The sequence below is a fragment of the Doryrhamphus excisus genome, chromosome 10 (assembly GCF_030265055.1).
Source record: "Doryrhamphus excisus isolate RoL2022-K1 chromosome 10, RoL_Dexc_1.0, whole genome shotgun sequence".
Lineage (NCBI taxonomy): Eukaryota > Metazoa > Chordata > Actinopteri > Syngnathiformes > Syngnathidae > Doryrhamphus > Doryrhamphus excisus.
Window position 1 is genome coordinate 1,084,705 of NC_080475.1, and position 15,490 is coordinate 1,100,194.

The 15,490-nt window shown below is 40.2% G+C and overlaps 1 protein-coding gene across 4 annotated transcripts in view; it reads right to left on the minus strand.

The window, feature by feature from the left end:
• Positions 1 to 15,490, minus strand: part of LOC131136489 (transcription factor HIVEP3) — a 72,399-nt gene that overhangs the window by 4,024 nt on the left and 52,885 nt on the right. For all 4 annotated transcript variants that reach the window (XM_058083367.1, XM_058083365.1, XM_058083366.1 and 1 more), the window contains 5 exons: positions 14,498 to 14,784; positions 12,591 to 14,420; positions 10,647 to 10,789; positions 1,573 to 1,748; positions 1,279 to 1,380 (listed from right to left, as the gene is read on the minus strand). In XM_058083367.1, coding sequence (XP_057939350.1) covers positions 1,279 to 1,380; positions 1,573 to 1,748; positions 10,647 to 10,789; positions 12,591 to 14,420; positions 14,498 to 14,784 — 2,538 coding nt within the window. The remainder of the gene's footprint in view (positions 1 to 1,278; positions 1,381 to 1,572; positions 1,749 to 10,646; positions 10,790 to 12,590; positions 14,421 to 14,497; positions 14,785 to 15,490) is intronic.

Sequence of the window (15,490 nt, forward strand, 5' to 3'; positions counted from 1 at the left end):
ATATTACAAATATACAACATAAGGTGGCCAGAAATATTTCAATATTGAACAAAGCTAAATTTGTTCTCAATCAGAAATCACTCCACACTCTTTATTGCTCTCTGGTTCTACCATATCTTACTTATTGTGTGGAAATATGGGATAATAACTATAAAAGCAATCTTCACTCGCTAAATGTACTGCAAAAAAGGTCAGTAAGGATAATTCATAATGCCGCCTACAGAGAACATACTAACTCCTTATTTCTAAAATCACTAATACTTCAACTTGCTGATATAGTTCATCTTCAAACAGCTAAAATAATGCATAAGGCTAAAAATAACCAATTAGCTAAAAAATGTCATCCAATACTTCTCTACAAGAGAGGAGAAATATGATCTCAGGGAAGAAGTACATTTGAAACACTTCTATGCTAGGACTACGTTAAAAAGCCATAGCATTTCAGTATGTGGAATCAAACTATGGAATGGATTGAGTAAGACCCTCAAACAATGCACAACGATGAGCCAATTCAAGAAACAATACAAGCAGTTGATGTATGCTAAATTAAATAAAAAATAAATAAAAAATAAAAAGTAAAAAAAATAACAATAAAATAAAAAAAACCTGTACTTCAATATGTGACAAAAAATATCTAATTTTTTTTAAGAATTATAAAATAAATAATTAAATAAACTATATTAGGAATGCAGGAAGTGAACAAATGTAACAGTTACTGATTGTAAAAGTACCAGATGGAGGGGTAGGATTTAATAAGCTTTGCTTCTTCCTACTCCTTTTGGACATGTGGAACTGTGAACTGATTATGGGATGCATTCAATTGTAATCTGATGCATGTTCAAATGAAATAAAACCATTACCATTACCATTACCATTAACTGGACAGGTGAATATAGTGTTGATGGAGTCACACTGTGTTGAAATGTTAAGACGAAAAGGCCAGGATGTAAATGAAAAGCAGCAAGCTTCTATTCACAAACGACATGACGAGTGAATGAATGAAGTCACGGTTTTAAACGCGCGTCCTTGGATGTGATGAGTGCAGTCTTGTCAGCAAAGACGACATGATGGCGGAGGAGATCATGAGCCTTTGCTGCTAAAGTAAGTAGCAATGTGGAGGGCTCTTCTCACTTCATTATTTATATTATACTTTTTTCTTATGCAAGGGCATAAGGTTGGGGGAATAGTACATTGTGGTTGCATAAGCTGTCGGCGCCAAGCAGCTACACTTCTTCACATTCAGTCACGTAACAGCATTTCCCTTCCTTTTTGAAGTACCTGTTTCCTCACTCTCTGGCTCATCCGTGGATGGTTCAGATACTCCCATTGCCTGGCACTTTTTCCCATGAGCTTTTGACTTCATGTGTTTGGTAAGGTTCCCTGCGAAGGAACATGAAAAGCACATTAAAACTTGCCTCCTATTTCCACAGGGCATAGAAGTAGAACTAGGGCATTTTTTTCCAACAACATAGATAAAAATGAAAAAAAAGCAGACTTTAAATTGATGGATATCATTTAACACACAAAATAGTGGAAAACAAATCTGAAATATGTCGTGAACCGTTCCCTAACCTTTGGTTTTGAAGGCAAAGTTGCAGTGTTTGCAAATGTATGGACGGACATCAGTGTGTGTTCGGATGTGCTTCTTCAGCATGCTGGGCTTCTTACAGCGGATGCCGCACTCCCCACATATGTATTTTCCTCTGCCACGCCCTCGAACGTAAATATACTCTTCGTTTGACTTATACCTGACAGACAGACGGGATGGGCATGCGTTATTGATACAGAAAAAGAACCAACATAAAAGGCACAAAATCACAAATTAAACATCCATTTTAATATACATCACTCATCTCGCTGCCTGGTAGATTGTGCACAACCATCATCAGTACCACACATGATTATAGTCAACATATCAATTGGGAGTTGCTTCACATTTGTATGGAAATAAAAAACACTAAAATTGGATTGATTTAGCAAAAACTTGCATTATTATTATTATTATTATAATAACCAAGCAGACAGAGAGCATCAGTTCATCAGTGCAGGAAATAAATAGGCAAAAAGAACCATACTGTCACTGGCCACAACAATAGAAATACTAGATGCACTTTTGCTAACTCATTTCAAATACTTGGCATCGACTGCAATAAATATCATATTGACCCGAATATCAGAAGCCCCCCCCCGTCACGACACTTCTTGGCTAAGTTTGAAAGAAAGCCAAAATCGCACACACACAAAAACGACAAAATTTAAAATTATTTTAATAATAATATAATTATTAATTATTATAAATTATTTTTTATAAATTATAAATATAAATAAATTATATAAATTAATTATTATAAATGATTAATTATATAAAATAATTTAAAATAAGACTTCCCCCTCAACGGACTACTTTTTCCGGCTCCTTTGGCATTGTGGGTCTTCCCCAAGTCCTCCTATGAGTTGGCATGCCCTTATATTTTTCTCCACTACAAGCAAAACAAAGCAAGTGACGTCACGTTCTCTCGGAATCAGACGTGGAATTCAATGTTATATAATGCTTCCGTGCAGTTTGGGTTGTTTTTCTGCTTGTTGTTAGGCAGACTTTTGCTCGAACATGTGAGCAAACGTCTATTGACTTTTCCAAAAAATTACACTAGCCTACAAATTTTTTGTACTCGATCCCCCTCTGACAGAAAAGTGGCTGAATCATTTATTTTGATAAGATAAACTAAAAATAGGCTGCATGGCGGTCGAGTGGTTAGCACGCAGACCTCACAGCTAGGAGACCAGGGTTCAATTCCACCCTCGGCGATCTCTGTGTGGAGTTTGCATGTTCTCCCTGTGCATGCGTGGGTTTTTTTCCGGGTACTCCGGTTTCCTCCCACATTCCAAAAACATGCTAGGTTAATTGTCATGCTAAGTTAAATGAATGTGAGTGTGAATGGTTGTTTGTCTATATGTGCCCTGTGATTGGCTGGCCACCAGTCCAGGGTGTACCCCGCCTCTCGCCTGAAGACAGTTGGGATAGGCTCCAACACCCCCGCGACCCTCTTGAGGATAAGCGGTAGAAAATGAATGAATGAATGAATAAACTAAATATCAATTGATAAGTGTTCTGGTTAGCTAATGTATTCAATTACATGAGAAATAATATTTCTATTTTTAAAATATTCAAATTGCACTATTTTTTAACCGGTCAAGAAATATCTTATGAAAAACAAGCTAAGGTTTTTCATGCAAATTTTCAGGGCTAGCTAAACAGGTACCACTGTTGACTCGTCTTGTATCTTGCAGTCTCGGCATACATTTGTCACTGTTGATCATGTTGTTGCCATGACGCTTAGAGTGCAGATTCAGGAAGTAATGAAGACGCTAATACTACATTTCGAAGGCTAACGCAACAATCGTGTTTTGATGAAGTGTAGAATGATGTTGGGAACACCGAGGGTAGGTAGGATTGCAAGGTTTATTGTGAGTCTTTCTGTGTATGTAAACTGAAAAGTGAAAATTGCACAGTATATACACAAAAAATGTGTTCTCCTGCGTCTTGTATTAAGTTGCGCTCAATAGTCTGGAATTTATGGTTATGTACGTAGTAACATTGCACGATGTATTACCGTCACTGTCTGAGTGACAGGAAGAAAAGCTCTTGCAGTCTCGGCATACATTTGTCACTGTTGATCACTACCACTACAACAACATAGCTTTTGTGGCAATGTTGTTGCCATGATGCTGAGAGTGCATATTCAGGAAGTAATGAAGATGCTAATAATTAATGCTAATGCTAATAAAAGGCTAACGCAACGATCGTGTTTTGATGAAGTGTAGAATGACTACAGCTTCACTACTGCAGCTGGTGAACTCCAATGATCTGCGCTGACGCATGATGTATGGAACACCGAGTGTAGGTAGCATTGCAAGGTTTATTGTGTGTCTTTCTGTGTATGTAACCTACGCAGACACCTGCGGCGTATGCACAGTATATGCACAAAAAATGTGTTCTCCTGTGTTTTGTATTAAGTTGAGCTCAATAGTCTGGAATTTATGGTCATGTACAGTGAAGAAAATAAGTATTTGAACACCCTGCTATTTTGCTATTTCTCCCACTTAGAAATCATGGAGGGGTCTGAAATTTTCATCGTAGGTGCATGTCCACTGTGAGAGAGATAAACTAAAAAGAAAAATCCAGAAATCACAATGCATGATTTTTTAACAATTTATTTGTGTGATACAGCTGCAAATAAGTATTTGAACACCTGTGTATCATCTAGAATTCTGACCCTGAAAGACCTGTTAGTCTGCCCATTAGAAGTCCACCTGCACTCCATGTATCATCCTGAATCAGATGCACCTGTTTGAGGTCGTTAGCTGCATAAAGACACCTGTCCACCCCATACAATCAGTAAGACTTTAACTTGTAACATGGCGAAGACCAAAGAGCTGTCCAAAGACACCAGAGACAAAATTGTACACCTCCACAAGGCTGGAAAGGGCTACGGAGCAATTACCAAGCAGCTTGGTGAAAAAAGGTCCACTGTTGGAGCTATCATTAGAAAATGGAAGAAGCTAAACATGACGGTCAATCTCAATCGGAGTGGAGCCCCATGCAAGATATCACCTCGTGGGGTCTCAATGATTCTAAGAAAGGTGAGGAATCAGCCCAGAACTACACGACAGGACTTGGTCAATGACCTGAAAAGAGCTGGGACCACCGTTTCCAAGGTTACTGTAGGTAATACACTAAGACGTCATGATGTGAAATCATGCATGGCACGAAAGGTTCCCCTGCTTAAACCAGCACATGTCAAGGCCCGTCTTAAGTTTGCATATGACCATTTGGATGATACAGAGGAGTCATGGGAGAAAGTTTTATGGTCAGATGAGACCAAAATAGAACTTTTTGGTCATAATTCCAATAAGCGTGTTTGGAGGAAGAAGAATGAAGAGTACAATCCGAAGAACACCATCCCTACTGTGAAGCATGGGGGTGGTAGCATCATGCTTTGGGGGTGTTTTTCTGCACATGGGACAGGACGAGTGCACTGCATTAAAGAGAGGATGACTGGGGCCGTGTATTGTGAGATTTTGGGGAACAACCTCCTTCCCTCTGTCAGAGCATTGAAGATGGGTCGTGGCTGGGTCTTCCAACACGACAACGACCCGAAGCACACAGCCAGGAAAACCAAGGAGTGGCTCCGTAAGAAGCATATCAAGGTTCTAGCATGGCCCAGCCAGTCTCCAGACCTGAACCCAATCGAAAATCTTTGGAGGGAGCTCAAACTCCGTGTTTCTCAGCGACAGCCCAGAAACCTGACTGATCTAGAGAAGATCTGTGTGGAGGAGTGGGCCAAGATCCCTCCTGCAGTGTGTGCAAACCTGGTGAAAAACTACAGGAAACGTTTGACCTCTGTAATAGCAAACAAAGGCTACTGTACCAAATATTAACATTCATTTTCTCAGGTGTTCAAATACTTATTAGCAGCTGTATCACACAAGTAAATTGTTAAAAAAATCATGCATTGTGATTTCTGGATTTTTCTTTTTAGTTTATCTCTCTCACAGTGGACATGCACCTACGATGAAAATTTCAGACCCCTCCATGATTTCTAAGTGGGAGAAATAGCAAAATAGCATGGTGTTCAAATACTTATTTTCTTCACTGTATGTAGTAACATTGCACGATGTATTACCGTCACTGTCTGAGTGACAGGAAGAAAAGCTCTGACTGGCTTCGGGACTAGTCGTCGGTTTGCATGAACAAATCTGTCAACTCTAAATTTGTCAGACTTCCTAGGGGGAAACGACCGTCTTATACTCGGGTCAATAGCGTAGGAACCAATTTTGGTTAAGATACATGAAAGTACACAACCTATATGGTGTAATAGGTATACTAAATAATACTAAAAACACGATGCAGTGCAGTTCTAACACTCAGGTATCTAAAGTTGTGGCCAATGAGCATCAATTCCACAATACATTGTTCAAAATAAGAAATGACATAAAAGTTTAAAAAAAAAGGCACATTTAAAAAACAATTAATTAGGAGCTTTGGTTAAGGATTAAAAGAGTAAATAAGAATAGCTTGTGTCGCTTATGGGACAGATGCAGACACAGCTGCTGGAGCTGATGACATTGTCTTTTTTGTTGCCTCTAAAACACAATATGGTAATGAGGGACAACAAAACGTGCTGGTGGCGACGATGGATGAAAACGGATGTGGCACACAGCACAAACATTCAGCCAAAAAAACACACACACACACACACCACACTGAAACAAGACCGTCTTTATGGGGGTGGATTGGGGATGCCCCACCAAATCCCTCGCAGCCCTCAGTCTCGTGCTTTTCCCTCTACTACACCCTTGGTACACACACACACACACACACACACACACACACATTATTAGCAATTTGTGTGCTTGTTTTCTCTCCCTCTCTGTTTAGCAGCAGCTAAAGGAAAGGGAAGCCTAGTCATTGCCACTAACCTAAAATAGACACAAACCAAGTCACACATTTAGTTCTATTCTATAAAAAGTTCTATATACACAATCCTCATGTTTACCAAAAGCTTATTTGTGGACAAAAAAACACAGACATATTTAATCTGAATGAACTAAAATTAAAAAGTCCATCTGTCACAATCCATTCTGATGATTCCGTAAATAAGCAATATTTAACTAAAGCGGGGGTCTCAATCTCAATTTACTTGGGGGCCACTGGAGCTAGGGTCTGGGTGAGACTGGGCCTGCGCATCAGGTTTTCCAAAAAAAACAAAAAAAAAAACGCATTTATTAAAAACAGAAAAATGAATAAACTTTGCTTTGGTTCCGATTTTCTAAAATAAATAAACAAATCAAGAATAAAGAAAATCAATCAATCAGTAATAAATAAATATAATAATAATAATAAAACGGCAAATAATAAAAACTTAAGAAAGCACATATAGTTGGTGGGTAGACACATTTTTTTTTTTCAGATTAAAATGAACAAAGCATTATTAGAGCCCTGTAGACATGACAAAAAACGACTATAGTCACATTTATACTCTTTTTATTTACAACATATTGCGCAACTGCAGGGTCTTGAGACACATGCTAACTCGCAAACTAGAGAGCTAGCGACCTAAACGGTAGCCTTCAAGTTATTTCCTTTAAACTTAAATAGCCAAAAACTTACCACTTCCACACGGATAGGGAGGATAACTATTAACAGTTATTTAACCTTTAACATGAACATTAATCAAACGTAATAATTTTTTCTGGGTACATGATACCATACAGCATCCATATCAAACTTGCGCGGGCCGCACTAACATTAAACTTTCATATCAAGGCGTGGGGCCTCAAACTTAGCATCCTGCGGGCCACATTTGGCCCGCGGGCCGTGTGTTTGAGACACCTGCTGTAGGCCATGGTGTACCAAAAGCAATATTAAAAAAAACAAAAACGGCAGCATAGTCTCAACAGTGGCATTGTGTTGAAGTGATTCAGGGGCGGGTTGCTGTTCACTGGCATGTATTTCTAACCACAGCTAAAAATATCCACCTACATCTCAGGAAAAAAACAAGGCAGAAGCTGTGAGACCACCGTGGTAGTTTTGTGGAGCCAGCATCAAATCGAACCAGCTCCCGATTGATTGCATAGGAAAGAAAAACTATTCTATCATCGTTGCCCCCCCTCACCCCCCCCCCCAAAAAAAAATAAAACAACAAATTCCCCTGGTGTTGCTGCAATCTGTTTACAAACTTAGATAAATTTGTCCAACCCAAAATGAACACTTTCTCTTTTCAAAGACAGAAATAACAACTATCCCTGAGTTTGCCTTGATGCCACATGTATTTGTGGATAGCACACATTGACAATTTTACACATTGCATAAAAGAAATAGAATGATAGAAATAGAATCCATACAACAAATACATCCAACCATAGAAAACTGTCCAGAAAGTCACGGTTCTTCAACATTGCCCTTTCCAAAGTCGGCATATTTTTATATTGCAGTATGTTCCATTTCGACTTTTCAGATTTGACTAGGGGTGTGTATTGGCAAGAATCTGGCGATACGATACGTATCACGATACTAGGCTTACGATACGATATAACAAGGCAATATTTTTTTTGTTTTTCTTGTAGTTAAAGATTATTTCCTGGAAAAACTGAAGTACACCAGCAATATGCACTTACTAAACACATTTTTATTCCATTAGAACAGTATGTTATGCTGTATCACAAACTTTCCCAAGTGTAGCATTTGGATAAATAAAGCTTTAACATCCAGCTTTAAATTTACAAAAAAAAACCCATAAAAAACAAATAAATTAAATTATATATATATAGTATACAGTCCCTGACTTATCCACCATCAGAACAGTATTTTTGTGGAACAAAGTAACTAACATCAGTAAAAAGTCCTTTTAGGATGCTTGAAATAACCATTATTTAACAAAATAGTGATATCAATTTGAAAAACAAAATACCTGCAATATCACAGTACTACTTTTGTAGTATACAAAAGGACCTTCGCATTGCTTGCTAGCGGCAGGTCCTCATGGTGTCTCACAGATTTGTCGTGTTTCCCCAAATACTTTATTGGGGCACGACACATTTTCCAAAACGGCATGGGTTTTGTCAATTTCGCACACACTACTTTGTGTACGCTGCAGGGGCTAAAAATATCCATATCATACTTTTTAATATCGATACAGTATCGTGGAACAAAGTATCGTGATATATCGCCAAAACGATATTTTCTTACACCCCTAGATTCTACATGTGTTTTTTCTCTTAGATTTTTTAGTGGAGCAACCAAAGTATGGTACAAATGATGGCAAAGTGTGATGATAACCATAGAACTGGAAAAATGATGACAGAGAAAAGTGTGATGATAACCATAGACTGGAAATGAGACTTGCAAATGTAGGAAAGTAGCGTGCACGCCTCTGTCCTGGCTGCTCAGCGTAATGTGTTGACAATAGTAAAGTAAATGCCCAAATAGAATTGTCTACAAAAGTAAATAATTAGCAGTGGGTTGAAAACCATCAACCATCAACCATATAGATTTTATGCCACGACATGGCAGTAGGAGGTGGTCAGTATGGAGCAGCTATATTTACATCAGCATGCGCTTTAAAATCTTGGTTGCTGGGGGAAAGCTGCACTGTAAACCTGAATGTTCAAAGTACTTAAATAAATTTAAATAAATGAAGTTATGCATGCATACTCAGATTTCTTAAAAAAGTTCTAATAACTTACTTATGTCAAGTTCATTTAACATGTTGTTCCATTTTGATTACTTTTAACTAATATGTTTTGATTAAATTGAACTATGTTCATATATTTTAAGTAAGATTAACTTAAAAACATAGTTTACATACAACTTAAGACACTGTAAATCCGAAGGCTCAAAATAATGAATTGGTATAAGTATAGTTAACTTCAAATTTTCTTAAAAGTTCTACTTATAAATGTTGATTGCCAGTTGCATTATCTGACTTTTCTGTTTATTTAACTTATAATTTTTGATTAATATGAACTTTTTTTTTTTGGACTCCAAATTGTCCATAGGTATGAATGTGAGTGTGAATGGTTGTTTGTCTATATGTGCCCTGTGATTAGCTGGCCACCAGTCCAGGGTGTACCCCGCCTCTCGCCCAAAGACAGCTGGAATAGGCTCCAGAAAATGAATGAATGAATTAACTTTTTTTGCAGATTTGTGTAACCAACTAAAAATAATTCATCGTAGTTAATTAAAAAGTAAATCAAAGCAAGAATCAATTAAGAATAAATCAGATACATTTGTACTGTGTAGGTTACACATGCACACCTTCTTCCTATGGAAAGAGTTGAAATGAAAACGAAAATGAAAGAATGGAGAATGCATGGCAGAGAGAATGCGAAAAAGAAAGATATTTCTCTTTTCACCCCAAAATTAAAAACGTATATCTAATATCAACTCCAAATATTAAAGCACTGATATACTCAAATGTTTGAGTTTATGAACTTTTGAGTTCTGCTAATTTATTCGGGTTTACAGTGTGGCAAAAATGTCTTCTAAACTCAAACAAATCAGAAGTCTACCAGTATCCTGGAATGGAGAAGTTCCATTGTAGGGAAAAAAGAAAAAAAAAGTGTTTGGAAACATTTTGGTCATTACTCGACCCTTTCCATCTGTCCTTCCTCTTCCTTTTTCATCTTATCTATTTCTAGACTTGCTTTCTTGTAAATAGATCCACACCTCCTGGGCAAACCTTTTAACTCCAAATGGAGCAAAAAACCCAGGAAAGAAGACAGGCTCTACTGGAAAAAGATCACTGGGGCATTTATGGAAAGTACACAGAAGATACGTGGATAACGGTAGCGAGCCGAGCAAACAGAAAAAAAACAACAAGCCAATCATCTGTCTTATGTAACCGGTGAATTCAGGTATTTATGATATTGTTAAAGTGAACATGCACATGCAGTAACATGCTGATTGCTCTCCAAATGAACACCTCCAAAGCTCAGAAACGTATGCCAACAGAGAAGGAAAAACTTGGCTGGGGGGTTCAAATGAAATCCCTCTTTCCAATACTTGTCATTCTCTGCAATATTTTTCTGACTTTTTTCTATTTTAAATGCATCATTCCAATAAGAAAAGCTGCAATGGTTCTTACCCTCCTTCAAAAATGCGGACACGAGATGTTTCGCTGTGTTTTGAGGTGGAAGGTGCCTCCTTTTCTCTGGTCTCCTTATTGTCCTCCTTTTCATGCTGGTGATCTGTGACATCGGTGGAGGAACTGGTCGTAATGGGATGGACCTACACTCCAAACACACAGTGTGAAAAACACACTTACTTAAATACAGTAGTGTGGAAAAGTGTCCCGATTCCTTTTTTTTGGCATGTTAGTCGCACTTAGATGCTTCAGATCATCAAATAAACGACAACTAAACATAAAAATAAGTTTTTAAAAAGTTAATGTTTTGGACTATTGTCCTGCTTGAGGTCACACACACATATTTTCTTATCAGGATTTTTTGGTAGACAGCAGAATTTATGGTTCAATTTATCACAGAAAGTCTTCCAGGTCCTGAAGCAGCAAAACAACCCCAGACCATTACACTACCACCACCATATTTTACTGTGGGTATGATGTTTTTTTTTTTAAATGCAGCGTTACTTTTACGCCAAATGTAATAAGACACACACCTTTCAAAAACTTGAATTTTTGTCTCATCAAACCACAGAGTATATTTACATCAGGATATTTTCTTAATTATTTCTTCATTACCTTAATGTTCATTTGTGGCCGTCTTGGAACTCTCCATGCAGGCCGTTTTTGTTCTGTTCATGTTTTTGCAATTTGTGGATAATGGCTCTCACTGTGGTTGGCTGGGGTCCTAAAGTTTTAGAAATCGCTTTATAACCATTTCCAGAGTCGATTTTTGACACAGGGCCATGGCGGTTAGGATTTTTTTTTCTCCCTTAACAATAAAAAGTTTTATTTAAAAAATGCATTTTGTGCTCAGTTGTGTTGTCATTACTGCCATCTGTGGAACAGAATCTAAACCCTTCTATACGCCATTCACAAGTCCAGTTTTATTAAAAAAGAAAATACATATCTATATAAAACATGTGCCGAGCTTAATTATAAAATATTGGCAAGATTGAACTTTATCTTTTCCTGTTCCCGGGTGCGTTCTTTCAGCGAATGCTGAGATATGACGTAACACGCAGCTCCAGACGTTCTTCGATTTAAAAAAATGGAGGCGAGCAATCGGCACTGGACTGCTGCGGAAAGTTTGTTTTTGATTCAAACTAAATTTCAAGACTGGACGAAGGAAAAACTGGCAATACGGAGTTATTCCAACAAGTGAAAGAAAAACTGGAGGAAGTCGGTATCACGTGATGTTGGTGTTTACGCTTTACTGCGCATGCCCCATTGACTATTCTGGTTGATTATAGCGCCGCATGTAGACACGCCATTGGAATATTCCTTTCCATGTATACCATTGCTTTCAGAAAGAAAAGAGAAAAACTTCTCATGTAAACGTGGCTATTGACTAACATTTAAATTAGTTGGATTATCTGAAAGAAGTGTGACAAATGTGCAAAAAAAAAAAAAGGAATTAGGAAGGTGGCAAAACCCTTTTTCAAACCACGGAACATTGTTAAAGGGATAATGTGGATTTCAACAGCAGTGTAGTGCATCAACAGTGACGTTTTGACGAGTCAGTTGGTGATGAAAAAAGTAGTCCAGGTTTGCTTCTCAAAACAATATGCATTCAAAAGAGCAATACGTATGCATTGTGTCAAACAAACCTAAAAAGTGAGACGTAACACTCGTTCATATCAACACAAGCTGCCGCTTCTCATGCCTTTAACACAAATGCTGAGTCGCAACACCTTTAAAAGCCCAAACAACAGCTGTACTGATTGGTTAATGACGCAATGCAGGACGTTAGCTTAAACATACTAAGATAGTCACAGTGATGGCAATGATAAGATAGCTTTGTTTCTGATAAAACTGATTTTACAGGTCTGAAAAAATATCGCAACAATCTGACTAAAGATGTGTTTAACAAGATAATAACATCCTTCGTGTGTTCATTGGTTTTACCTCTGACACTCGTGGAGCGCTGCTACTTGAAGGGGGCTTTTTGATTTTGGATGGATTCGGAGCCATGGCGATGGTGTACGTCTCGGAGCAGTGCTTCTGTTTGGAGCACAGCAGAGACAACGCCACCTTCGTGCTGAGGCCTGGTAAGTTCGGGTTGTGTCCACTGACGCTCCAGGTGGAATAAACGGAGGTGTTGGGGTCCCTCTGTGCGGTCGGGTTGGGTTTGACATAGTTCAGATAGCACCAGTTGACAGAGGTGGATGTGTGGAGGTTGGGGTACGAACGGGTGTTTGGTCGCTCGAGTTTCTTCTCCTCCACAGGAGGCTCCTCCTGCTTTTGACTTCTGCTAGTCGATTCTTCTCCCTGTTTTTTCTCCTGTTTCTTCCCCTCTTCTTTTACAGTCGCTACCTCAAGCAGTTCTTTTTTCTCTTCCGCTTTACCTCCTCCATCTCTGCGTCCCTTGCCCTCTACATCGTCCGAATCTTCTCCAGACTTGTGTTGCTCCCCTTCCTCTTCCTCCTTCACCCGTTTCTGGTGACGCTGAGCCTCAGTACTGAGCTCCAGACTCGCTGCAGGTGACAGCATGCGTTTACTCCCACCGGCGCCGAGTGGACCGTATTCCTCAACTGATGTCCCCTCTCCGGGAAGAGACAACGGAAGTATGCTCTTCACGTCTGGTGTGGGGACCTTCAGATAAGACCTCTGTAACATGCTTCGTTCTACTTGGCCCATGACTGTCATGGCTGTGCAAAAAATGGGCTCCTGTGGACAAGCGGAGGTGAGAATCTGGGACAAGGTGGTGTACATGGCACGGGCGTAGGTGGGTATATGGGTTTGGAGGCGGACTGGCACCACAAGGGACACGGCTGGTGTGAGCTGTGCCACACAAGTGGCAATGACAGGGCGTGGGTAGGGGTAAGAAATTGGAACAAGGGACTGCTGGGTAAGAGCAAACGACGCAGGTAAAACAGCATGTGTGGAATGTAACGGAGGGGAAGGCAAATACAGAGCCTGGCTAGCAGTAGTTATGGAGGGAAATTGGACAGGAAGTTGATGGAGCGGTATACCCATCTGTTCGGCCATGTGGATCTGCATTGCGTGTACAGGTGGAGTGGTTTGTGAATGTAAAAAGCTTCTGCTAAGAAACCGTGGAGCTGTGGATCTTGGTAGGAATGTTGGATGTGGAGGAAGAACATCTCGAGACAGGATTTGTAAGACATTCTCGGTGTCGTCTGGGTTGAAGGGGGAGCTGGAGTAGACCAAAGGGTGGCTCGAATGAGAAGGTCCAGGCTTTGGACTGTCTTCTCTGGATGGCTGACTCAAGCCGGCCCCGTCTTCTTGCTCGGGGTCTCCTAAGGTAGCATGCTTCACGAGGAGACACTTCCTCCGTTCCTTCCACGACGACGCCGACTGCTGAGATGACAATGAACCCAAGTCGAAAGATTTACTTCGGATTTCGGAGACCTGTTCTGTTTTCTGAGGGGCCTGCTCCGAAGCCGAACGCCTCATCTCCTTGTGGCTTTGGTTGTGTTGGTGCGAGGTGGATGGCACCGTTAACATTTGGGTGCTTTGGCTACTGGACCCCCAGACTCCGAGCTCTGTCCTTGTTGGATCTTCAAAAGAAGCGGAAAGACTGGATGTGTGGGACATGCTGCTCTCTTGACTGGGGCTGCGTGGTAGGGACACGGATTCAAAGCTGGACTCCCCTGAGGACTGCGCTGCCTCGGCTAAGCGGAGTCTTTTCTTCTTTGGGGGTAGTTTCTCCGCAGGGAGTTGGGCCAGAGTCTGGCTACGTTGGGGCCACTGGAACTCCTCCACTTTTTCTACCTCCTAGAAAAAAACAAATAGTTTTGAACATTTATCATGCAAGCTGAACAAAAACTGTTATAATAAACTTATCAATAAACCTTAGAGGAGGATGCTGTCGCTGGTGGTGACACAGACGTCATGTCAGCATCAGGTTCCACTGTAACAAGGATCTCCGGAACTTGGATGTTGTGCTGGCGGATGAGGCGTGATGTAGAGGGTGATGGTTTTGGATGAGGCTGTTGTGCTTGGTGAGCCTCCTTGACGTCTGATGCGCCGCCGCTTTCCATGGATGTCTCCTGCTTTTCGAAGGAGCTTGTGTGTTGGATGACGGACACGCCTTTTCTGTCTTGCTGCTGTTGTCCTGACTCCGTCTCTACAGAAGCACCTAAAACGTTCAAGTGTAATACATATATTATAAAATCAGAAGATAATACACTAAACCGGCGGCACGGCGGTCTAGTGGTTTTAGCGCGCAGACCTCATAGCTAGGAGACCAGGGTTCAATTCCACCCACGGCCATCTCTGTGTGGAGTTTGCATGTTCTCCCCGTGCATGCGTGGGTTTTCTCCGGGTACTCCGATTTCCTCCCACATTCCAAAAACATGCTAGGTTAATTAGCCACTCCAAATTGTCCATAGGTATGAATGTGAGTGTGAAGTAGTAATAATAGTAATAGTAACAATAAAGTAGTAATACTAACAATAAAAAATCCAGCTGCATGGTGGACAAGTGGTTAGCGTGCAGGCCTCACAACTAGGAGACCCGAGTTCAATTCCACTCTCGGCCATATTTCGTGCATGTGTGGCTTTTCTCCTCCCACATTCCAAAAACATGCTAGGTTAATTGGTGACTCCCAATTGTCCATAGGTATGAATGTGAGTGTGAATGGTTGTTTGTCTATATGTGCCCTGTGATTGGCTGGCCACCAGTCCAGGGTGTACCCCACCTCTCGCCCGAAGACAGCTGGGATAGGCTCCAGCACCCCCCGCGACCCTCGTGAGGAAAAAGCAGTAGAAAATGAATGAATGAATGAATGAATACACTAAAACAGTTTCCATTAGAATTTAGTATAACTTGAAATAGTGGGGTTA